Below are 25,393 nucleotides of genomic sequence, written 5' to 3'. Positions count from 1 at the left end.
TTGTGGGAGAATGAGCAGGTCTATCAGAAAGGTCCTTGTGTTTTTGTTTCCCAAAACATACATGATAAGACTCTTCAATTTTTTTTTTCAGTGCTTGTATGTTGTATTTAGAAAGGACAGTGTCATGGTTCGGGGTGAGATGCACCTGTGATCTCTTCGCCTGCTCTCTCTATAGACACTGTTTCCCACTGATAGAGTGTCTTTCCAACTCTACCTGCACTTCTCCCAGAGAGCAACTCTACACTTCACCCTATTTTATACTGGAGCACCAGCCTATGACACCCTGTTCCCACCCTACTCATGATTGCAAAGCAAGTGGTGCCTTGTACTCCTTTGCAGGCCCTCACAAGTGCACCCTTCAGCTGACACATTTTGCTACCTTTACCTCTGAGTGGAACTCTGCAGTTCTACTCATTTTGGACTGGATCCCAAGGTGGCAGCCACCCTGCTTCCAACCGCCTTAACACAAGGCACTTGCAAGACCCTTCCCTGGGGAAGCCTGTGATCACCAGCTGGTTAATGTGACTCAAAACAGCTCCTTCCAAACAGCCACTGCCTATTCACCCACAGGCCCACAACAAGCATTGAAAAAGGTTACAACACAAAAGGTCTGCACTCCTATCTTGCCTAAACTTACCCCTTTTCCCTCAGACCAACTACCTCTCTTGCATTCTCTTTCTTCCACCCCCTCCAGTAGCTGCTGACCATTCACCCCTTTCTTTCTCCAGAGCGTGCTTGATACTTTGGATTTGCAGGCTCTGGTCTTAGCAAAACAGCTGTGCAACTTTTGGCTCATGCCTGGGAAGAGCATCTTCCTTATTTACTGGTCCAGTCGCTGGTTACTTGAAGTTGTTTGCCCAGAGCTGTCTTGTCTGACCACTGTTTTGTTTTCTGCTTGCTCTTCCTAATAACCCTCTTTCATTCAATCCACATAGACATGCACAATAGCAAGCGCCTAAACGGAAGTACATATATTATTTTTATGAATAGTCTATCACCCTCATTTGCCACAGCCTTTTTGTCCCCGTTATGAAATGTGAGTCTGCCATAGGTAGAAAGCATTCCTCCCCAACACATGCTTTTCATGGGGAAATGAACACAACTAATGGCTACAGGGATCTTCATTTGAAAACCAAAACTGAGACTCTTGAAAATTTGGACCCTACTGCCACAGTATGTCTGTTTCTCCACCTGTAAAAAAGGTTTGGTGGCATTGTTAGCCTAACAGGTGTGTCATAAGGCTAAAACGATTGTCTGGGAAGCACTATGGGGTTGTATGAAATTGTGTGTAAGGGGTGTTTCACCCCACATCTGGAAGCGAATTCTGTAATGAAAGTGGTAACTGTAGATAGAACACAAAGCAATTTAAGGGCTAAACACCAGTCCCTTTACTTACCCAAGTAGTGCTGTAGAACTTCCCACTGACTCTCACAAGTCAGTCCAGTGATGTGGCCTTGCATTTGTAAGGAGCTGTGAGATCTTCCATGAAGCAATATACAGTATAAAAAGAACCTTAAAGTGGTCTTATTTACTCAGAATACATTTGAAGTTGATGCCACGCTTGCAATTAAAACCTTTTTTTTTTTTAAACCAGAACTTTATTCCTGTGCACAACACAATGGCATAATAGACCCAGGATTCTTGACTTGAGCTGATGCTTCTAGTCTAATCTGACAGAAAAGATGCACCAGTTTGCACTTACTCTTATAGCTAGTTAGATCATGCTTGGTTTTTTATGTAATAAATTAATTGGTTTTTTTCAATAAACAGGAAAAAAAGCCAAAAAGATAATTGCTATGAACAACTCAAACAATTACAATCCTTGTGGTTTCCTGCAGATGATACAGAAATCAATACAATATATTCATTTAGTATCCACTCAGCCATTACAATAAAATATAAACTTTATCCTATACTCTCCCTCCATAGCCCACTGCCTTTGTGATGGACATATTGGAAATCTATAGGCAGATGTTATACTCCAACCTACTAACATACTGTAAAACAGTTTTAACAATGTTAAAGAAATTATTTCGACTAAACAGCTAATTTCAAGTACTGAAACTTGCTATAATTTGTCTATTTCCTCCACGAAAGACTTATTAAATAAATCTGTGCATGAGTATATATAAACATTTCTTTAACAATCAGACTTTAGTAGTAGTTACTGAACTTCCACCAGCTTTGTATATATTATAAAATATTTCAATACAGAATGACCAGCATCATAGACAACAGGTTTAACATTGTGCTTTTGTTCAACACTGCAATTACAGAGCTGTTCAAAAACTATAGTTTACTTGGCAATTATAGTACATACCTACTTTGATTATTTATCTAAAACTAAGAAAATTTCTTTTCCCCAGAGCAAGATAAAATGTAAACAATCTTGTGTTTTATTCATCAAAGACTAAAATCTCAAGTCAACTAAGTGTTCAAGAAAACATTTTTTATGGAGCTAGTGGGATTTTTAATATGTCCTTCTTTGTTTTTCTTCTTTGTCAAGAATAGTCTGTTTTAGACTCAAGGAAGCATCTTCAAACTCAGGGTTTAATGCTAAAACTTTCTTGAAATCTTTCAAAGCCTCATCATAGTATCCTATGACAAAAAGAGAAGAAAATGTGTATTACTTGTTTCTGCATCTAAGCTATTTGACAAACAAAAACTGAAGAATGATTCCTGATGGTTTTACCAAACAAAACTCTCAACTTGAAAACAATAGGAGCTGAAGGTGTTTAGTACTTCACAGGAGGCTCTCTGTCTTCTCAAGATCAGGCTCTGTATTCTAATTATTCATATTAAAGCACAATGGTTCTGATAATGCCATTTCATTATAAAACATGCAATAGTAATATCACTATGCACATCCGCAGAATCACTGTTAGTAGTTTTGTCTCCTTTCAGCAACATACTTGAGTATTTTAGATTGTTTTCAAAGCCAGGAAACTTACAGAAGCTATAGAACTCATGAAACTATAGAATGATGAAGTGAGCTGTAGCTCACGAAAGCTCATGCTCAAATAAACTGGTTAGTCTCTAAGGTGCCACAAGTACTCCTTTTCTTCTTTCTTTTTACGAATACAGACTAACACGGCTGTTACTCTGAAACCTATAGAATGATGGTGAGACTTACTGGGAGATGACTGAATTTTGCAAATTGCGGAGCATATTGAACAAAACAACAAGGATAATACATAAAAGCGTACTTTGATTTTTTACATTAATGGTAGTTTAATTTAAATATAATACCTTTAATGTCTTTATTGGTTTTTCACACTTAATATTACTCAAGTGTGGTTTTATATCTGATAGTATACCATGGTTGTCTATCAGGAATACATCCATTGAAAGCAATGGATTTCCCCAGTGCAAAAAATGTTGTTTGAGCAGAATCAGGGCCAACAACTCTATCCCCAAAACTTTATCAAGCAGAAATAAACCAAAATGACAAAAACAAATTAGTCTGGAGGTCTTTTTACACAGATTAAGTTACATTATGAAAGGCTAGCACTTATTTGGTGGGTCACTTGGTTTGTTCAGCATCCCAATATCATATAAACAAACCTGCTAAAAAAACAAGTTTCCTGTTTATTTTTAAAGCAATTACTTTGGACAGTGATTTAAGGGGGCTGATTTCCCACTATTTTACAATGGTATAATTCCACCGGCATGAAATTGGAGTAATGCACGTTAAAGTCTGCAGCACATTAATAGTATTACGTTTAGCATGGTAGTGCTTAAGGGCCAACCAAGAATGGGGCACCATAAGCAGTCTGCAAATGCAATATACTAAATTAGAAAATGAACAATGTTTTTTCCATACCTAGCCTGTACAATATTAATCCTCGGTTATAATACGGGACTTCAAAATCAGGTTGGGTTTGTATGGCTGACGTGTAGTCATCCATTGCTTCATAAAAGTCAACCCGCATGTACTTGATTTGTCCCCTGTTGTTGAATGCAGTGGCGAGATCATGGGTGAGGCATTTCCTTGATTTAAAAGAGAGAGCAGGCACTGAATACCTAAAGAGTCAAAAGTCTGGTCTACATCACGTACCTTTATCAGTATAACTATGTCGCTGAGCAGTGTGATAAATCCACACCCCTGAACAATGTAGTTAACCAACTTAACCCCTCATGCAGACAGTGCTATGTTGGTGGGAGAGCTTCCCATGCCAAATAACTACTGCCTCTTGGGGAGGTGGATTAACTACACTGACAGGAGAACTCTCTCCCATCAGCATAGAGCAGGGGTTCTCAAACTGGGGTTGGGACCCCTCAGGGGGTCAGGAGGTTATTACATGGGAGGTCACAAGCTGTCAGCCTCACCCCCAAACCCTGCTTCACCTCCAGCATTTATGATGGGGTTAAATATAAAAAAAGTGTTTTTAATTTATAAGGGAGGGTCACACTCAGAGGCTTGCTGCATGAAAGGGGTCACCAGTACAAAAGTTTGAGGACCACTGGCATAGAAGTTGTGAGTTCAATCCTTGAGGGGGCCATTTAGGGATCTGGGGCAAAAATTGGGGATTGGTCCTGCTTTGAGCAGGGGGTTGGACTAGATGACCTCCTGAGGTCCCTTCCAACCCTGATATTCTATGAACACAAACAAGAGGAAGAACATCTTCATTCAAGCGCTGCAGCTACGACAGTGCAACGTTTTAAGTGTAGACATGCCCACAGATAGCCAGGCCAGAGGGCTGACTATGACATAGGCACCGAATCCATGGGTGCTTCAGGGCTGGAACACCCATGGGGAAAAAATGAATGGGTGCTGAGCACCCACCAGAAGTCAGCTTCCCCTCAGCACTGTCTGCAGCCAGCCCTGCTAACCAACTCCTCCCCCTCCCTCCTAGTGCCTCCCTCACTGTGATCAGCTGTTTCCTGGCAAGCAGGAGGTGTGGGGGGAGGAGCAGGAACAAGGCGGGGGCGGGGGCATGGAGTGGAGTAGGGGGAGGAAAGTGGGGGGTCTGGGGGGTTGAGCTGGGGGTTAAGCACCCCCCAGGCCGGGGGAAGGCAGTGCCTGTAGACTGTGATCATCTAGTCCGGCCTCCTGTGTAACACAGGCCACAGACCTTGCCCCAAACAACCCCTTTCCGGGAAACACCCGCTCTGGATTCCCGCCCCGCCCCGCCCCGCCCCTTGGCCTGCCCGCCTCAGGTCCCTCGCGGCTCGCGCCCTGTTCCGCGCAGAACACGCCTCCCCCGGCCCGCGGGTGCGCACCGCCGCAGCCGGCGGGCTCCTGGCAGCCCCGCATTGGCTCTGCCCTGCTGGGGGAGGGGGAGGGGCGGAGCCGCGCACAGCTAAGGCGGGGACCCGCACAGCTCGGAACGGGCAGGACTGGGGGGGGGGAGGAGCCACGGCGTGGGGGCGCTCCCGGCCCCGCCCAAGGCAGGCGACTCCCACGCCCCGCCCGCCGCAGCCTCGCGGCCCATCCCATTGGCTGCTGGGGGCGTGGCGAGCCAGAGCTTTCCCCCCCCCCCGCTCCGCCCCCTGGTGCGTGCCCCGGTTAAGAGCCTGCCCGCCCGCCTCCCTCCGCAGAAACGCCAGCCCCGCCCCCGGGCTACTCCAGACACACCTGGTGGGGGCGGGGCCGGCCGAGGAGCGTACGCACCGCTCGATGAAGCGGCTGTATAGCTCCTCCGCCGGGCCGAATCGCTGCTCCCGGAAGTGCGCGTGCGCGGCCGACAGCAGGTCCGGGGGCTCGCGAGCCGGCTCCTGCTCCATGACGGCGTTACATCCCCATAGCAACCGCCCAGCTCGCCCCAGGGTTCGGGGGCGGCCGCGCCACAGGTGTCGCTCGCGCTACAGTGGCCGCACTGCGCGTCCGGCTCTTGGGGGCCGGAGACGTGACGTCACGGCACCACCCGTCGTTGCGCTGTCGGGCGCCTGCGCAGCAAAGGAGCTACCTGTAATCCACTGGGCTCCCGAGCCGCGCCTTGCTTGTGGCCTCGTGCGGGCCGGGCGCCTTACGCTTGTCCCCGACCCGCCCACAGTCTGCGCGCCCCCGCCTCCCCGCTCCTTCGCCCCGGGCCCGCTGGGCGCTTCCCGGACTGGGCCTGCCCCGCAGCTGCCGCTCTCTGCCCCCCTCCCCGCTGGGTGCACCCGGGCTCGGGCCTTTCAGCTCTGAAATAGCTGTCCCGCTTGTGGGGGAGGCTGAACGCCTCGCCCCCCCCCCGTCACGGGGTGGGCTCCCCTTGGGGCGTCCCACATCCCCTCCAGGCCGCGGCCGCGCTGGGGACCGCTCTGTCATTCCCAGAGCTCTCCCCGCCCTCCTCATCCCCACCCCAGCCAGGGCAATAGCAGTGCCAACTTTCTGCTCCCCGGGGTGGCCAACCTGAGCCTGAGAAGGAGCCAGAACTTACCACTAGACCTTGCCAGAGAGCCTCAGTAATACGTCAGCAGCCCCCCACCCCTGCTCCCAGTGCCTCGCGCCCACCGGCAGCCTGGCCGATCAGCACTGCCCCCTCCCTCCCTGCAGCTCCCGGTCAGCTGTTTCTTGGCGTGCAGGAGGCTCTGGGGTGGGGAGAGGGAGGAGCGAGGGCACGGCCGGCTCAAGGGAGGGGGCAGGAAGGGGTGGAGTGGGGGCAGGGCCTGTGGCAGAGCCAGGGGTTGAGCAGCGAGCCCCTCCTGGCCCATTGGAAAGTTGGCGCCTGTTGCTCTAGCCCCGGAGTCGGTGCCTATACAAGGAACTGCATATTAACTTCTGAAGAGCTGCATGTGGCTCCAGAGCCGGAGGCTGGCCACCCCTGTTCTACTCGCACAAAACCGAACACCCTTGCCCCACCCCTCCTTTGAGGCCCTGCCTGTTCCCTGCTCCCTCCATCCCCCCTCCCTCGGTTACTCACTCTCCCCCGGCTGACTCAGGGTGTTGGGCTTCAGGAGAGGGTGAGGGCTCCAGCTAGGGGTGTGGGCGCTGGAGTGGGGCCAGAAATGAGGCATTCAGGGTGTGGGAGGGGACTCCGGGCTGAGGCAGTGGGTTGGGATGCGGGAGGGGGTGAGGGCTCCAGCTGGAGATGCAGGTTCTGAGGTGGAGCTGGGGATGAGGGGTTTGGGGTGCAGGAGCGGGTTCTGGGTTTTGGGGGGGACTCAGGGCTGGTGTGCGGGCTTACCTTAGGCGGCTCCCAGTCAGCAGGGCTAAGGTAGGCTCCCTGCATGTCCTGGGTCTGCGTTGTGCCGTAGTTCTCGGCTAATGGGAGTGGGGAGCCAGTGCTAGGGGTGGGGCAGTGTGTGGAGTCCCGTGGCCCCCCACCTAGGAGCCGGACCTGCTGGCCACTTCTGGGGCATAGCATGGTGTCAGGACAGGTAGGGACTAGCCTGCCTTAGCCCTGCAGCACCACCAACTGGACTTTTAATTGGCCCAGTCAGCAGTGCTGACGGGACCCGCCAGGGTCCCTTTTCGACCAGGCATTCGGATCGAAAACCAGACACCTGGCAACCCTATAGGGCAAACTCGTGCACTGTGCTACATCAGATGTGTTTTCCCATAGATTACAAAAAAGGAAAGAGAAATAAGTGAAGTAGGACCCCGTTTATCCAACCCTCCCTTATGTGGCTCACTGTATTAACCAAACAACCAGCCTTCTCGTTGGCTATCCCTCGATGTGAGTAGTCTTCCAGAGTATGCACTGGCACAGCGGATCCTGTATTCAATTTCTTTGTCAATGCTGGCTGTTTGGGAGAGGTGGCTGCCCAGGTGTGGAAAATGGTCCACATTTTCCAGGGGGTCTCTGCCGGTGGTGATTTGTGGAGTATGAAGAGTAGTTTATGCAGGTGAGGGCTGGTAGAGTACCTTGGTTTTCCCAGTGTTGAGAGAGAGACCCAGGCTCTGATAGGCATCTGCAAAAAGATTTAGGGTACTTTGCACGTCAGCCTCTGGGTGTGCGAGAATGACAGAGTCATCTGCATACTGAAGGTCAGTGATGCCAATTCTAGTGATCTTAGATTTTGTTTGGAGACGTCGGAGATTGAGGAGTTGACCATCCATATGATACTTAATCCTGATTCCATCAGGAAGGTGGTCACGGATGAGAATCAGAATCACGGCAAAGTAAATGGAGAAGAGTGTTGAAGCAATGACACAGCTGTGCTTGACACCAATGACACCAATGAGAATGATGAATGGTTCGATCCCTGAGCTGTTGCACAGAATGGTGGCAGTCATCCCATCATGGAGTAGTCTGATGATGGAAATGAATTTCTGTGGAAAGCCAAACCTACACAGCACCTTCCATCATGATTTATAGAGTCAGAGGCCTTGGTTAGATCGATGAATGCCATGAACAGTTCCTGGTGTTGCTCTCTGCACTTTTCCTGAATCTGTTGTGCCACAAAGACCATGTCAGTTGTGCCTTGGGATGGCCTGAAGCCACACTGTTATTCGGGGAGGAGTTCCTTGGCAAGGGGGAGAAGGCAGTTTAGTAGGATCTGGGCAAGGATGTTCCTTGTGATGGAGAGGAGGGCAATACCTCTGTAGTTCCCACACAAAAATTTGTCCCTTTCTTGAATATTGTAACAATGTTGGCGTTCTTAAAGTCAGGTGGAATTTCTTTGCAGGTCCAGATTTTGTCTAGGAGTTGGCAAAGTCTGTGCTGGAGTGTTGTTCCACCAGCTTTAAAAGCCTCAGCTGGGATGCCATCTGGGCCTGCTGCCCTGTGATTTTTTTGTCTGGATGATATCCTCAGAAGATGCGGGATCAACAGGGTGTTCCATTGCTGAGTGTTGTGGAATAGGTTCAATGGTGTCTTCAGAGACCGTGGATTTGGGGTTTAGTAGGCTCTCAAAGTGCTCCTTCCAGCCTTGTTTAATGGCCACATTGTCCTTGAGGAGAGTGGAACCATCCTGGGAATGTATGGAGGTTGGGCCTTTGGAGCTTGGCCCATATATAGCTTTAGTTGCTTGAAAGACGCATCTCATGTCATCCTGGTCTATGAAACCCTGGATCTCAGAGGCCTTCTCTTGCCACAGCTTATTTTTGATGTCTCACAGCCTCCTTTGGACTTCGGCTTTGAGCAGGTGATAAGCCTTATGTTTTCATTGGTTAGAGGAATCATTTTCCAGCTACAGAATGCAGTTCTTTTCTGTTGAATTAATGCTAGGATTTAACGTGGGGAAACCGGTGCGCAGGAGACTTGACAGGAGGAAAACCCTAACCCAGTGGCAAGGAGATCCAAGACAACCAGGGGCAGCCCTCATCCGCCTTCACAGCCACAGGAGTACTAAAAGGTCCTCTATATGTGCCTGATCCACCATTGGGGTCTTGTGAAGTTTGGACAGTGGTTAGTCAGGAGCTTCGCCTCCGACCTGCTCACCAAGGACCTTAACAGAAGTATGAAAGCTCCAGACAATGTAGCTCTGAGGTCTTTAGGCCACGCAAGCCTCTCCACCATGACAAGGGTGTGGTCCACCAGAGAGGAAACAAAAAACAACTAGCACACGCAGGTCCAGAAGAAGGCAAGCTCTCCTGTGGCTGCTAGATGGCGCTGCAGCTTCGCACTTTCCTACCCCCCAGATTATCTGAATGTTTGATTATCCAATTTGGTCTTAGTCCTAGTTAGATTGGATAAATTGGGATCTGCTGTACTAAGTTTTATTCTATAGTAATTGACTAAAATGAATTTAACTAGCCTTCAGCTTCTGCCTGAGGAAGACCATCCTTCACACATACCATTCAATCATTTATGAAATTGATCTGCATTATCCTCCATCATTCCCTTTGAAAAATAACTAAGGAATCATGATTTAAAATCCAAGTGTAATGAATGCAATAAAACATAACGAACAGTAGCTTCAGTAGAAACATAATGAACAGTAGATGGCAATGGTATGCAGATGTTCAACTGGCTATTTAAATAATCCTGTGCTGTGATATGAGCAAAATGCAGCTACGTAATAGGAAATTGAACTCTCTGACGGGATTAGGCCACCACCACCACCACGCTACCATATGCAATGGTCGGAGTGTGGGATAAGAGGTGGGAAGAGGAGTGCTTGAGTGTTAAATGCCAAATCCTTGTGAATTAAAACCAGTGAGCTGTGGTGGCAGGGTAACAGTGGGACATTATTTATATTATTAGTATTACAGTAGTGCCTAGAGCAGTGGTTCTCAAACTTTTTTTTTTGTGGACCACTTGAAAATTACTGAGGGTCTCAGCAGACCACTTAATGATCTTTCCAAATGTTGTTTGTACCGTTAGCTAACAGTTGTAAAGCGCTTTGGATAAAAGCGCTGTATAAAAAAAAACTTAATAATAATTTTTTTGTTCTACAAATAAAAGCACACAACTCATATTTTAATAGCAGTAGTCTTACCTTTCTAATGTGATGGATATGCCCTCTCTCCCCTGCTGCGCAGCCCCCGAGCTGGGACTGGGAAGGAGGGGGGTTTCTCCCTCTCTCCCCCACCACAGCAGTCCCCGAGCTAGGTCTGGGACGGAGGGGGGAGGGGTCTCTTCCTCTCTTCCCTGCCGCGGCAGCCTCCAAGCCCTGGAGCTGGGGAAAGTTGCTTCTTTCTCTGGCCACCGCAGCTCTGCATGTCCCAAATTTCCCCCACCCCCTCTTCTCACCCCACTTCCCCCTCCCAGCTACCCCATACTCCCCCCAAGGCCACCACCTCACCTTACATGTGCGTCTTCTCCAGGGTCCAGGCACCTAATTAAGTGGGTGGCCCTTCATTCTCTCGTGCGCGGCTGCCCAGGTGTGCACCTTAGAGGGAACTACCCACGGACCACCTGAATGGCGCTCGTGGACCACTGACAGTCCACGGACCACAGTTTAAGAACCTCTAGTCTAGAGCAGTGATGCTCAGCCTGAGGCTCATGAGTCACAATTGCCTCTTTAAAGTGTCTCCTCTGGCTCTTTGCAGCCAGTGGCGTATTAGCCACTGGGCCAACGGCCCGTGCCCGGGGGCCCTGGAAAAATGGGCACCCCCATACCCTGACCTTGCTCCCCCTGCCTGCTCGGCGCTCCTACTGGGGAGTGGGGTTGGGGTGTGGGGGCTTGCCCCGCTCTGCTTGACCAGCACTTCTGCCAGGAAGTAGGGGAAACCTCCCCACCGCAACCGCACTGCCCGGCAGGAATGCCAGGCAGGTGGGGGAAGCCCCCGCACCCCGACACCATTTCCCTATCAGGAGTGCCGGGTGGGGGGCGGGAGGGGACTGCAAGCAAAAAGGGTGGGGAGGGGGCCCTCCTAACCCCTAATCCACCTCTGTTTGCAGCACATAATATTAAAACACTATGAGATTTAATTATTGATGAATCTAAGTTATTAACCAATCAGGATGCTTTTACAATTTAATTGTAGTTGATAAAATAATAATACCTGGGCAGTCATTTTGCTGTGAAAATTATATAAAGTAAATATTTCCCCTGTCATACTGTTTAAATCTGAATATATAGTACTATAGGAAATGAAACAATGAATTCACACCACTGTGGCTTTTTTAGGTACTGCTGATCACTAATTTGGCTCCTGAACCACTGAGGTCTGAGTATCACTGGCCTACAGATTACCCCAGAAGACTCACAGTCTAATTTGAGACAAGGCACAAGTAAGTATGACAAAAGGAGGGAAAGGGGGATAGAGTACTAAGCATAGGCACTGCCCCTGTGGGTGCTCCTGGGCAAAAATGGTGGATGCTGAGCACCCACCGGCAGCTCCCCTATCAGTGCCTTCCTCTTCCCCCGGGCCTCCTGCCCGGCAGTGGACCTGCTGATCAGCGCCTCCCTCTGCCCCCCCGCCCCAGCACCTAAACTTCTGCCACAATCAGTTGTTCTGTGGCATGCAGGAGGTGCTGGGGGAAGGAAGGAGCAAGGCCAGGGCACGCTCGGGGGAGGGAAGAGGTGGAGTAGGGGCAGAGCGAGGCAGGAAGAAGCAGGGCAGGGTGGGGCCTTGGAGAAAGGGGTGGAGTGGGGGCCGAGCCAGGGGGAGCACCCCCTGGCACATTAGAAAGTTGCACCTATGGTACTAAGGAAATGAAAATGAGATAATGCAGTTGTTACACACATGGTAACTATTGCACAACATGATGATTCCTGAAGGAACCAAATCTTTTATTTAAAATATATATTTTTTTAGAGTCATGGAGTTTAAGGTCAGAAAGAATCACCAGATTATCTGATCTGACCTCCTGTATATCACAGGCCACCAGCACCACCTAGCACCTACATACTAAACCCAACCACCAAAATTAGATCAAAGCATTATAGCCCAAAGGAGTCTAGATCAGGGGTGGCTAAATTGCAGCTCTTTTAAAGTTAAATTGCTGCCTGCAGAGCTCCCCACGCTTCCCTCCCCATTCTCCACCTACCAGACTTGGGAGCAGGGAAGCTCAGGGCTTCTGTCCTGCTGTGGGGTTTAGGGGTTAGGGTCCTTCTGCCCCTAAAGGAAGGGATCTTGGGGCTTTCAGCCCCATGAGGCGTGCCTGCTGAGGTTTGGGGCATCAGTCCTGCTCCTGCTGAAGCCCCAAGCCCTGGTAAGCACCTCCTGTGGGGCTGAAGCCCTTAGCCCCACTACCACACTGTGGGGCTGACACCCTGGCAGGCGCCTCCCATGGAGCTGAAGCCCCATCACCCTCTTCCCACAGCACTGAAGCCTCAAGCCCCAGCAGGGCAGCTGGCCGGCCCCACAAGCTCTGGGGTTCAAGGCAGCCACACAGCGGAAGTCTGGGATGGATGCCAGCAGAGGTGGCAGGTTTGTATAATTTTTGGTGATGCCCAGAACAGGTCCAAGTCCTGCCCCTCCCCCCACCTACCTGAGGCTCTGGGAGGGAGTTTGGGTGCGGGAGGGGTGCGGGCTCTGGACTGGAGTGCAGGAGGGGGTGTGGGCTCTGGGAGGGAGTTTGGGTGCAGCAGTGGGTTTGGGGTTCAGGCTCTGGGAGAGAGTTTGGGTGCAAGAGGGGTGTGGGCTCTGGGAGGGAGTTTGAATGCTGGCTCTGGGCTGGGGCAGGGGGTTTGGGTGCTGGATGTTGTCTCTGGGCTGGGGCAGGGGTGCAGGAGGGGATGTTTACCTCAGGGGGGCTCCCCAGAAGCGGCTGGCATGTCCCCGCAGCTCCTAGGCAGATGGGCCAGGGTTCCGGGCCAATGGGAGCTGCGGAGCTAGCGCTAGTGGCAGGGGCAGTGCACAGAGCCCCCCTGACCTTCCCTCCCCCAGGAGCTGCAGGGATATGCCGGCTGCTTCCTGGGAGCCACACAGAGCCAGGTAGAGAGCCTGTCAGCCCTGCCAACCCTCCCTCCCTACCAGCACCAGCAGGGGGCCTGGGCTGTGTGCTGCCTCCTGTCCCCCACCCCCAGCACCAGTGGGGGTCCCAAGCCACCCCCTAGCACTCTCACAGGTCACCCCTCCAGAGCACCCGCGGCCCCCCAGCCCAAGTTTTAGTTGAGAGTATATAGTACAAGTCATGAACAGGTCATGGGCCATGAATTTTTGTTTACTGCCCACGACCTGCCCATGACTTTTACTAAAATTACCTGTGACTAAAACATAGCCTTAATCATTACGGTCACATGCTCCAAGTTTAAGAAAATGAGGCCCAAACCAGTTTCTTAGAAAGAAAGGACAGACCAGCACCCAGGCAGGTGTTAAAAGAGTATCGCCTGCTTAAGCAGCCATTTTCTGTCAGAGTGAAGGTGTGAATAAGAAATTTACATACCATCACAGGGATGGTTCAGACCTCATGTCCCTAAGAGTCTACTTGTCACCTGCAGCCCAGCTGGGGGTAATCTTCAAAGAGGGGAGAGTGTCACACCCCAAGGGCCCCCCCCACCTCAGGGGGTCCCCTGAGGGAGGCAGATCAGCATTGTATATTGCTAACGCTGTTGCAAACATCGCAGGGCAATTTGGGAAGGGTCAAAGGTGTGAGTGGAAGATTTTTTTTTGCAGGCTGTGAGAGGGGGAAGGAGAAAGAGAGTAGAGAACGGGTTACCTCAACACTGCAGCTAGCAAGCTCAGTCCGACGATAAGACACTGGCCCCAGTCCAAGGTCACGGTGCTAGAGGAAAAGTCTGAAGCTGCCTTTCTCTCACACCCAGCAACGAAAAAAGAAAAAGTACACTGAACCAGGGCTGCAGAAATGGAAAACACCAGCGAGATGACAAGGCAGGGGAGCAGAGATTTGTGTCCCTCGAGCCGTTGTGTTTTGGGAATGCGGAGAAGACCACAGAAACCCAGTTTGTACTGGCACAAAGAGCACCAGGAACAGAGGTCGCGAAATGGAACACCCCCAAAGGAGCCCAGGACTTAAAATCCTCCTGAGAGCTGGAGCAATTCGGAGATTGGCAGCGGACCCTGGACGATCTGTGCACACAGGACAGAACTCCCAACCACCCCTCCCACCCTCTTCTTCTTACGTTACACCCAGGCTTGGCCAGCCTTGGGTAGTGCATGAGTGAGTATGAAAGTGGGTTATGGCTTGGAACACTAATGCTTTCTTCCTTCCTCTGAGTGACGTGGGGAACCCCTCCTCCCCCAGCACTCTCCGCTATTATTTTATCAATAAAGCTTTAAAACTCAGTTACGTAGTGTGCTCAGTCATCTCCTTCCTAAAGATCCTGCGGCCTCAGCCTGATCACCTGACACCACAGGCAGATTAGTAACAGAAATCTGTCACAAGAGTAGTGTGAGAATGAGAGGCAGTGGCCTCCAAATCACCTCTCTCCCCCTCCATCTCTACTCTGGCAGCTACAATGCTCGAAAGACAAAGAAAGCATCATTGAACGGGGGTGGTTCCTGGCTGGAAGACTTTTCAGCCAGTACAGATTGCTGTAAACAAATGGTGAGACAAAACCTTTTTGCTTTTAAGTTCATTTAGCTTGTTAAATTAGACATTAGCTTGCATTTTACTCCTTTTGTAACCAATCCTGACTTTTATGCATCATTACTTGTAATCACTTAAAATCTATCTTTCTGTAGTTAATAAACGTATCGTATTGTTTTATCTTACCAGTGTGTTTGGATTAAAGTGTATGGGAAACTCCATTTGAGATAACAAGGCTGGAGCATATCATTTTTCATTGATGAAATGATGGTCTTTATGAGCGCCTCCTGCATTGTTCAGTACTGTGCTTGACAGTACAAGATGAACATTTCTGGAGGAAAGTCTGGGAATAGAGAATCTGCTCGTGTTCTTCTGCAGTGTAATTCATGAGTGGCTAGCTAGTAGCACTCAGTGCAGTGTAGTGGGAGCAAGTTACATGCTGGAGGCAGTGTGTTAACTGGCCAGGAGTGGCTGTTCACCAGTAGAGCAGTGTAAAAGGCATCTCAGGTTGGAGAACGGAGGAGACACAGCTATTCAGCAGTCCAGATTGTATGCTGGGTAATATCAGACCCTCCCTGTCCTATGTCCCATCTCCAGCTGTGGCCATCCCTGATACTTTAGAGGAAGATTTAAAAACAAAAAACAAAACCAAAAAACCACCGAATACATGGGAATAGGGGAAATTCCCTTCCTGAACTCTGCAGATCTCTGGCTGAAACCCTGAAATGCTAGTGCAGAAAACACCTTTGAGCAAACATCCAGGGGCACAAATAGTACAACTTCCCCACCATCACTGGCCAAAATTTCCTTTTCCTTCCCACCGTTGATCTGAGTGCTGGCTGGCTGCTGCTCTCCTCAGAGGGGACAGCATTTGAGTGGTGCTACGTGTGTATTTGGGAAGATCTGTAGGATAGCTCATTTTGACAGGCCCTTTAGAGAAACAAACCCCAAAAAAAGGCATTTGTAAGTTTGTCCACTTTGATGCTACTTCTTGTGTCATTTTTGTTGTATCTTCACAGAATGACATGGCCTTATATAACTCTGAATTACACTGTTAAAGAAACAAATTAAATCAGTATCTATAGCTCGAAAACCAAAGAAAAGAGAGCTCATCCAAGTATCAGTGTAGAAAATCAGATTTTTATTTCATGGTATATTTTTCACATATAAAGTTTTTCCATTCAGGAGGAATAAACTACTCAAAAGAACCAAAGATTTAACCTATGGATATTACAAAGGTAATTTTTCACCCAGAAAGACAAACCAAGAGAAAACAAGACTCCTGACAAGCTTTCCTCAAAAATATAATCCTCCTTAAAGTGAATTGAGTGCTTGTGAAAGATACCAGACTGACAAGACTGAACACTGAAGTGCTCTGTCTATTTGAAGAACATGTACAGCTGCAGTGCAAGCTTCACCACTCTCTGCCCGCAGTGTGGCTCAATTCTACAAAGTAGGAAGGATGACAGACTAATTCAATCTCCATATCCCTTCAATCGCCATTCATACTGCCAAACAAGGATGACAATTATGACCAGTGTGATATGAACACATTATCTGCCTACCAGTTGATTGAGGCTGCTAATTTGTATCATATAGTTCACTAAGAGCTGTCAGCTGGTAGCTGGTTTCTGTTATTACTAACCATGGGTGATTCAACCTGGTTACATAAGCGTGAAACAAACAGTTAACAGATCCAAAAGAGAGAGAGCCCAAGAATTCAGATTATAAACCCTAGTTTCTTCACAGATCACCTCTTAGAGGTCCTTTGTCGGTACTGTACTTGTAAATATGTGTTTAGAAAAAAGACTGCAGCATAAATGTTTGGTTCTAACTATAACTAGACTAGAATATTTTCATTGTAGTAAAAAAAAAAGTTATAGGAAAATGTACAAAAGAATGATATCAAGGTTATAAAGGCTGCTCCTTCAATATTGGTCCCATCTGGAAATTCTTTACTCCAAGAGTCCATCTGTGTATTTTGGGAAAACCAATATTTTTTCTACTGAATGTATATTATAAAAATGAAGAATGAAACTCCCATAACTAAGAGCTTGTCTACATGGAGCAGTTAATTAACAGCAAGCTAGGGTGTTACAATGCATTCGTTGTTCTGCACTAACTCCACATGTAGACAAGCTTACTGTACACTAAAAGTGCCTTTGTGCACTTTAGCTTAATACATTTTAAAGCGCATTAAGCTTAAACACCCCATCGTGGCGAGATTTTTGCCTCCGTTGCCCAAAATGCTTTATCAAGCTGTAAATGGGAAAATCTGCAGAAAAACCTCAGAAGGGGGTTAAATTCAGAAAAATTATAAAATTGTTTAATTGGACATAAAATGAGTGGGGGTAGTGTCCGGAACCTTTGACATGCTTAGAACAGTGATTAGATTTAAAAATAAAGCTTTCATTAAATAAAAATTAATAATAGCTTAAATTAGAAAATAAAGTAATGGTGGCCATAGGGTTATGTAATGTAGTGGGAAGTCCCATAGGAAGACATGGGAGCCCACAGAAATGAATAGGGATGATGCAATCAGGGCAAGGTATTACATCACTTCTGATGGGGAATGACTCAGCAAAACCCCATAGGAATACACTGTTGCCCATAGAAACCAATGGGACTTCCAGACAGGAAGTAGCTCGGGTTCCACCAAAGGTCAGCTGAAAAACCCCATAGGGATGCATTGAGCCCATAGAAGTCTATGTAATAGGGAAAGAGCTTTCTGTACATGTGACTAATTAGCATATGCTAATCTCTGGAAACTGGTTGAGCTTGAGGGTCATGTGTTGATTCACATGCCATGTATTAGCATATGCAAATCCCTGAAAGCTGATTAGCTGAATTACGATAATAAATTAATAGCTAACGAGCTGAAATCATATATAAAGGCAGCAGCCAGCAGGCTACAGCTCTGTAGGGGACCAGGACCAGCAAGAGAGCAGAGGTCTACCAAACACCTCTAAGGAAGAAAAGCGCTTACAGGACAGCGGCTGCAGCATCAGCAAAACCCAGCAAAGAAGAGGCTGCTTGAAAGGCAGGTATAGCAGCAACAGCAGCAGCTCACCCAGGAGTCCAGGGTCGCCCCCTGGCAACGGCCATTTCTGCCACCCAGCCAGCAGGAAGCCTCCGCAGCAGCCCAGCAGCAGTGACCAACAGGCTTCTGTCTCTCCTGCCTGAGGGGAGACACTACCTCAGGAGAAGGCAGCAGCTCAGAGCCCGCTACCAGACCACACTCCCGAGGCACCGCACCCTAGCCTCAGACAGAGCAGAAGGACCTTTGTAAGACGATTCAGAAGGATTTTTAAGAAGACTTCTGTACATTTAATTGTCTTTTATTTTAGCATCCTAGAGCGTGTGGGTTTAAAGTGTAAATAAAGCTTGATGCCTCTGCTCAGAGTGAGATCTCCCTACCCATCTAATGATTGTCTAATCAGCACTTGGTGCATGTTTAGTTTTTAAGTATTTAATGTTAATTGATATACTGTTATATGTTTGTTATACGATATAGAGTATTAAGTGTGTGATTATATTGTTATACTATTTGTGATTGTAGTGCTGTCTTTATTTGCCATGCCGCTTTATGTTTATATTGTAACTTTATTAACTTTCTCTCTACTTTTACTGTAACTAATCACTTCTAAACAAATATTATTTTTGTTTTCAAAGAATTTATTGCTTGTTGCCTGTTCTTGATCGGAGGGCTGTATCCGTGTCCTTCAAGGGAAAGTTGGCTAACTGTGGCTTTCCCTGGAAAATCCCTTAGGGCGGGCCACAACCTTTAATACCGGAATAGATAAATTGGAAATAAAGGGTTTCAAATTAAAAGCAGTGTTTCTAAGCAACATCCCGAGCTTATTACAATTGAATCAAAATCTTCCGGCAACACCATGGGCACTCTCAGTGCACAATAAGAATATCCACATGGGGAGTTAATGCAGAGTAGCTACTGTATTTTAAATTTATACCCTAGCTTGCTGCCTACTAACTTCCCTGGTAGACAAGCCCCTAGAGTGTCTCAAAGGAAACCCAGATAGAGATAAGCATGCATTCATTTTGTTTGTTTTTAGTCTTAGAAAACACCCTGTTAACTCATTTTTATAAAAGAAGGTTCACAATTACATCTTTTTCGGGACTCTTGTCATTCTAGTTTCTTTCTAAGAAAGATTTTTCTCTATAATCTTAGTAGCATCTTGTAACAGTGTAGTGCCTGTATTACATTTCATAACACACTTTGAAATCTTGAAGTCTTTTTTATGTTTGTAATGGTACATACACAAGGACACACTCACAATTCTTTTTCTTTTACTATGTCACTGAACTATGGCACAAAGGACAGAAGTTGTAATTGCTTATTTCTTGGGCCTGCACACAGTGCTTGCACACATTGCACATCCAGAATTGATACTCTGTGATAGATCTTCCTGTTGCAACACATGTTGGAAGTTTCCCTTCTCCACTAAAAAACAAGAGAAAAAAAAACACAGAGCTTTAGATGAAACCTGCTTGAGTAGTTTAATAATTTGCAAAACTTTCTTTGGCCATCTGTAACAAATTTAAGCTTTTCTCTACTTAGGTCTGCATCATTTTATTAGGAGGGCATAATTAAATCACGTGTTAGTGTATATTATTAATAGGGCCAGGTATGGTAATCTTCGTGGTATGACACAGTATATACATTAGTCTAGCATCAGCACTTAGAGCCAGCCGCTCCCAATATCAAATGAAAGGAAGAAAACTTCTATCATCATACTAACAAAACCAAAATGTAGTCAGCCTACCCCTCCAGAAGACCATCCAGATCAGATTTTTTGGTATGTTTAGGACAGTGTTTAGTGAATATCTCCAGTGCAAGATCTTCATATTGCTGTCTCTGTTCAGGGCTAAGGGTTTCTAAGGATTCCAGTTTAACAAAGGCTTTTGAACAAGTACCAAATGCTCTATTGGCACACGCACAGAGAGCCAAAAGGGAATAGGTCTCAACTGCAGGGATAATGTCTTCATAATCTCGCAGGTGAAGAGCTAGCAAATGAAAAGAATGAGAAAGTTACAACATGTCCCCTTGAACACAAATACAACTTAATTGTACTAGTAAATTGTCGTCTTAATATCAATTACCTGATTAAATAAAACAAACAAAATAAAGCCAATGAAAATAGTAGAGAGCATAGATAGTCCTCCCTATTTTTAAAGAAGAAACTTTGTATTTAATTGTGAATTGAAAATGAAGTGTTTGAATTAGGCCCTTCAATACGGAGAGAAGGTAGAAGGCACAACTTACCCAACTAACATCTATCAATTCCTCTGCAGCCCCAGGGCTCTGATGTGAGCTTCATGGAAGCATCATTCAATGCACATAAGTGTGTGGTCAATAACAACCCTATGGGATCTGTTATCTAAACTTGTCAGATAGTGACAAGTTAAACTTCAGACATCTCCTGGTAACCAGCCCCTAGATGTTTTGGTAAAATTGGTAGTTATTCTGTAGAACTACCTGATGCTCAAACTGGCAACTAACTTGGCACCTGCTGATGATTGTTCCAACACTGTTAATTATATTTCTCATGTTCTGCATTACATGGATCAGGTAATGGGTGGAACAAACATGACAAATGTAAATGGAATTAATTTGTTTACAGATTTGTGTGGCTTAGACTGATTTCAGTTTTCATGCCATCTGTACTGTAATAAATCCTACCTGTTTTCATTGCCGTGTCTACATAACCTTCATAGAGCTGTCTTTGTGCAAGTATAAAAAAATGATAAGCCTCAGCTCCTCGCCAGGCATTATCTGTGAGGCGATTAGCTGAAGAAAGAACATCTTCCTCTAGCAAACCAGCTAAAGCTGAAGTAGCCTAAAATCAAAGGAATATCACAGGTAAACATTTCTGTTTAAAAAACTCAGCAGGATGAGGGAAAAGAGATTTTTCTAGTAACTATACCTATTTTCTATGTTAACTTAGGAAAATGTATATATATATAGTCCTAAAATGAATTTCACTATTTATACTATATAGTACAAATTTTCAGCCATGCAAAATCATTCGTATCTGCGTAAATTACAGAGTTTCAGTACACGTCTGAAAAGCTGGCCCACAATTTGTGCTTGAAATAATGTTTTAGTGACAGAGTTACAAAACTCAAATTAAATTGCTCCAGTTGCTTCAGGTCACCTGAAGAAGAACTCCGTGTAAGCTCAAAAGCTTCATTCTTTCACCAACAGAAGTTGGTCCAATAAAAGATATTATCTCCCTGACCTTGTCTCTCTAATATCCTAGGACTGACATGGCTACAACACCATAGAAAGCATTTGAGACACTTTACCTCTGAACTCTTTCCTTTAACTTTTCCCCTCTGTGCATTTTTCCCTTGTTCATGGTACTGTTCTACAAGTAAAGCTGACAGTACGTACAGCTTTTTGACTCGTAAAGGTTTAGTCCTTTTCTTTGCCTCTTCATCTGCAATCTTAAAGAAATAAAGAACATGAAAAATTATCTCTCTAAAAATGAAAATGCTATTTCTTTTTTTACAACGATATGCTAAAATTATATTAAAGATCTTTATGTACCATAGGAAGCGATGTCAAAAGTCCATTTTTACTTGAATATTAGAATTTAATTTACAAACAAACCAATATATCTGAACTTCATTCTCAAGATTTTAAGTGCAGAATTTATATATTCTAGGTCTGTGGCTAGCAGGTGTATAAAGCCAGTCCTCAGCTGGTGTAAATCAGTATAGTTTTATTGAAGTCCATGAAACTACACCTATATACACCAGCTGAGAATCTTCCCCAAGATGGCAACCTGAACTCTCTATAATAGTAGACTCCTTTCAGCAACAATTCAGGTATAAAGACCTGACCGTGCAACTATCTTCACGAAGAAGGACCCCTGAAGTCAGTGGTACTCTATGCAGGGGCAGAAACATGTTGTACAATTGGGGCCTAAACAAAAAATGGAACTGTATGAACAGGTTAAGACAAAAATATTGAGTTTAGGAATCCAATAATGTTTCTAAACATGACAAGAATGTGTATTATTCTTCTATTCCTGTGAAGGGGAACAAACTTGAAAGAAAACATTTATTTGGTCAGTCATTCCCGAACTCTCTTTGCTATTATTTCTGAGTGAATAAGAGCTCATTCCCTTTAGTCTAGCTAGTCCTTTAGCTTGATCCTGTATTGAAGTCATCACTGCAGTAGATATGCTTGGCTACAGTTGAAGAGGTACTTCTATTAAACATTCTTATACGAACGTACTTAGAACTTTCTAAAAACATTACATTTTGAATTGAAATTTCTCATATTTGTTCTAAGTCAAGAGGTAAATTTAGAAAGTTTGATAAAAAAATAATATAGCCATTTTTCTATTACCTTGCTGGAAGGAAAAAACAAAACTAAAAATATATCTGCCTTTTATAAAAAATATGTTTTGTAGACTTTTTTTGCATTCATGCAACTAAAAGTGGCTGGATTTTTAAAAGTCAAATTTGACAAATGGATAGCTATCAGTGAGGACTAGGGTTTTTGCCATGAGAGGAGAAACAGTTTTAGAAATAATATATTTGTAAACATTTGTTGTAACAATTATATTTATATAGTGCCTGTCAACAAAAAAATGTCAAAAGCACTTTATAAACTTCAACTTGGTTACAAACTGATTCAGACTATACACAGGGATCATTGCACCCACCTCGGAAGCTTACCAGCACAGAGCAAGAGTTTTTGACAGGAAGTGAAGAAAAGATATCTAACTGGGATTACTTGTTAATATGATAGTTCTGTAGTTACGGTGGCTTCCGTATAATGATAACTATTTCCAGGGAACAAATAGCTAACACTGGAAAATTTGAACACTACACAAAAGCAACTGATGCTCGCTAAATATAATGTTATTTCTGACTGGCCCATATCACATAAAATAAAAAACCATAATACCTTGAACATGAGTTTAGCAGCATCAAAAAAATAGTTGGCTTTACGATAGAGTTCTATGGCATCAAGGATTTTATTCTTTTCCAGTAAATGAGATGCATATCTAGCTAGCAAGGATCCAATCTCTTTCATATTGTGATTTTTAGCCAACTCAACGGCTTTATTCCACTGGAAATAAGAATAGTCAGAATTATTCAATTTCATGTTTTTTCAAATATACACCAAGAGCCCACTTTTCATGTGTAACAGCTAAAACATCATTTTAGAACATTACTACAATAATGTCAAAGGAACGGGTAAATACAATACAACTACAAATATTTATGCCATCGACAACCTTGTGTTCATTTTTGTAGCCATTTGGAATGACTATTTCCTTATAGTCAAAATATCCTATCGTGTTTTACGCAGGGAAACAGAAGTTATGATTTTAATAAGCAAAGTACATAGCAAGCAACATTTTTTTTTATTGTCAGAATTGGCACTGACTGTTGGAAGCCTCTGAAAAAGCCTCAACGTGTAGCCGTCAGAAGCACACTGGTTTTTGTGGATCGCATTTGTAGGCATCTCTCTCCCCCCATGTTTTGTATAGGGAGCCTAGGCACTAACTCAGGCTTTGTGGTTCGCAATGTTGTTCTTGTGATTTTCTGGGCACCTAAAAGTTAGTCATTGTGTCACAATACTGAAGTCCCTTTGTGGATCTGGTTCTCCATGTCTATTCAGTCCCTGGCTTCTCTCCTGAGATAGCTAATGATCCCTGGCTTCTCTCCTGAGATAGCTAATGATCCCTGGCTTCTCTCCTGAGATAGCTAATGATGATCCTAATTGGTAAACGGATAATGCAGCCATGCCGCTGTAGCATAGATACTTACAACAGCGACAGAAAGGGTTCTTCATTGCTAGAGTAAATCCCCCTCTCCATGAGGCAATAGCTAGGCTGATGGAGGAATTCTTCCATCAACCTAGTGCTGTCTACACTCAGGCTTAGGTCAGCTTAACTTACATCCCTGCGCAATGTAGCTAGGTTAACCTAACTTTCTAGTGTAGACCAGCATGTAGTATGATCTGCCTCTCACAAAGGTCTCATACCCTAACAGTTAGTATTGGTTTAAGCACTAAGGCATGAAGTTTTGAAGGACACTGAAGAGCCATCAGATGACCAATATGAAATGAAATCTTACTGGGGACTAAGAGGTAAAAATCCCATTGTTAATCCTTTTTTTCATTCCAAGACCACATTCTGCCAGCTGCCAAATTTCTCACCTGGTTGAGATGTACACAGGTATCTACTGCATCCTTTGGTCGATTACATTTCAGAAAGGCAGTCACAGCTTGTTCACACATGCCCACTCTGACAAACATATGAGCTATGTCCTGCAAAAGACATCACAATCTTGTTACCATTTCTTTCCAAATCTTCGGGACAGTCCTTTAGTAACTGTAATACTATTACAAGCGTCTGAATTTTTATTACTGATGCTGTTTACAGATTATAAAGAGAGAAAACACGCTGCAGTAATCTAAAGAAATATATTCTGCTCTTATACCCTGTTTCTCAGATCTACATTGGTTTTCAATGAAAAGTGGTTCAAGGCAGAACATCATCTTTTAATTACGGGCAGTAGGGATTCTTCCTCTTAGGATTCAGTGCATATATTGGAAAATTTAGCAGAACAGAATAGGGTTGGGAAAGAAGGGGGTTAGGGCTGTGTTTGTCCAAAACAGTGTAATAAGCCTAAAGGACATTCAAGTAACATGATTTGCCTTTACCATCTACTCTGGAATAACATACAAATCAAACTAATTTTTAATTAGCTGTTACTCAGTGGATCACTTCAGTTCATATTGATGGGGACTTTCCCTCTTTCAGGATCAGGAATAACCCCAATCTTCACCTTTCACTAACATTCCCGCTGTTGCTATTGCCAGGGGAGCTGAACCAGTGGTAGCAACCATGAGAAATTTGGGGCAAAAAAAGTCTAGTGCAGACAAGGTCACATGTTGAAAACCAAAATAACCATAATAATTTTCTTATACTTACAGGAAGTAACTTGTTATTTTCTGGAAGTGAGTTAGCCAGATTCTCTAGTCCTTGGTAGTCTTCTAGCATGTAGTAACATTCAGCTAAACGTTCCTGGTTTCTTCCTTGTACATAATATTGTACAGCATTTATCCTAAGGAGGAAAAAAAAAGCCTACTAAGACAAACAAACTTAAATGTTAATATAGTGCCATCTGACTAAACACTAAGAAATAACTTGTTCACTAAGTATAGATTTGTAAATAAAAAATTAATATTTTCACCAGTTGGCTACGTTTTCTGGCATTATATAAACAACGGAAATACAGCTATTATAGAATGCTCAAGAAATTTAGCTTCATTATGTTGCAGCAGTAACAGGATCCAATGGCTAGAGCAGAGGTGGAAAGTCAGAAAACCTGATGTATATTACTCCATCTACAATGAGTGGACAAATCATTTATGCCATTTTCAGAAGTTGACTGTTTGGGTGCCTCAATTTAGTTGCCCATAGTCTGATCTTCATTCCAGCTGAAGTCAATGGGAGATGCAAGTGCTCAATATTTCTGAAAAAGGAGGCCCAATGATCTGTGATAAATGAAGGGGGGGGATAAGCTCCCTTTTATGGACCCCCAGCCAGCCAGTTAGTTATAAACCCCCTGTTAGTAGCTTTTCTCTACTT

The 25,393-nt window shown here is 45.2% G+C and overlaps 2 protein-coding genes and 1 long non-coding RNA gene across 10 annotated transcripts in view; 1 reads left to right on the top strand and 2 right to left on the bottom strand.

Moving 5' to 3' along the window:
- Window positions 1-1,589: 1,589 nt before the first annotated feature.
- TTC32 (tetratricopeptide repeat domain 32) lies at window positions 1,590-13,944 on the bottom strand. Of its 3 annotated transcripts, none has more exons than XM_074947550.1 (4): window positions 6,366-6,462; window positions 5,615-5,889; window positions 3,824-3,990; window positions 1,590-2,598 (listed from the first exon to the last, which is right to left on the bottom strand). In XM_074947550.1, the coding sequence occupies exons 2-4, from the start codon at window positions 5,725-5,727 to the stop codon at window positions 2,471-2,473; spliced, it is 408 nt and encodes a 135-aa protein (XP_074803651.1). In that variant the 5' UTR covers window positions 5,728-5,889; window positions 6,366-6,462; the 3' UTR covers window positions 1,590-2,470. The 3 variants fall into 3 exon arrangements, with proteins under 3 accessions (XP_074803651.1, XP_074803650.1, XP_074803649.1); XM_074947549.1 differs by lacking the exon at window positions 6,366-6,462 and adding an exon at window positions 13,923-13,944 and having other exon boundaries at window positions 1,600-2,598; window positions 5,579-5,889; XM_074947548.1 differs by having other exon boundaries at window positions 1,600-2,598; window positions 5,579-5,889.
- Window positions 5,490-14,355, top strand: LOC141984467 (uncharacterized). Of its 3 annotated transcripts, none has more exons than XR_012638741.1 (4): window positions 5,490-5,911; window positions 11,446-11,549; window positions 12,585-12,691; window positions 13,880-14,352. It is a non-coding gene; the product is annotated as an uncharacterized LOC141984467 (long non-coding RNA). The 3 variants fall into 3 exon arrangements; XR_012638740.1 differs by having other exon boundaries at window positions 5,490-5,793; window positions 13,880-14,347; XR_012638742.1 differs by lacking the exon at window positions 5,490-5,911 and adding an exon at window positions 7,396-7,773 and having other exon boundaries at window positions 13,880-14,355.
- A 1,533-nt stretch (window positions 14,356-15,888) lies between these two features.
- WDR35 (WD repeat domain 35) overlaps window positions 15,889-25,393 on the bottom strand; it is an 82,709-nt gene continuing 73,204 nt past the window's right edge. For all 4 annotated transcript variants that reach the window (XM_074947546.1, XM_074947544.1, XM_074947545.1 and 1 more), the window contains 7 exons: window positions 24,734-24,866; window positions 23,956-24,066; window positions 22,696-22,860; window positions 21,081-21,221; window positions 20,455-20,611; window positions 19,538-19,778; window positions 15,889-19,215 (listed from right to left, as the gene is read on the bottom strand). In XM_074947546.1, coding sequence (XP_074803647.1) covers window positions 19,065-19,215; window positions 19,538-19,778; window positions 20,455-20,611; window positions 21,081-21,221; window positions 22,696-22,860; window positions 23,956-24,066; window positions 24,734-24,866 — 1,099 coding nt within the window. In that variant the 3' untranslated portion in view covers window positions 15,889-19,064. The remainder of the gene's footprint in view (window positions 19,216-19,537; window positions 19,779-20,454; window positions 20,612-21,080; window positions 21,222-22,695; window positions 22,861-23,955; window positions 24,067-24,733; window positions 24,867-25,393) is intronic.

This window comes from Natator depressus, chromosome 3 (assembly GCF_965152275.1).
Source record: "Natator depressus isolate rNatDep1 chromosome 3, rNatDep2.hap1, whole genome shotgun sequence".
NCBI classification, from domain to species: Eukaryota; Metazoa; Chordata; order Testudines; family Cheloniidae; genus Natator; species Natator depressus.
This window is presented reverse-complemented; position numbering and strand designations above follow the sequence as displayed.

Coding starts and splice junctions, on each gene's coding strand:
- TTC32 (XM_074947549.1), bottom strand. CDS start 5,727: ATGGAGCAGGAGCCGGCTCGCGAGCCCCCGGACCTGCTGTCGGCCGCG. Junction 3,991..5,578: donor GCCGGCCCCGCCCCCACCAG/GTGTGTCTGGAG, acceptor TTTTAAATCAAG/GAAATGCCTCACCCATGATC. Junction 2,599..3,823: donor ATTAATATTGTACAGGCTAG/GTATGGAAAAAA, acceptor TTTTTGTCATAG/GATACTATGATGAGGCTTTG.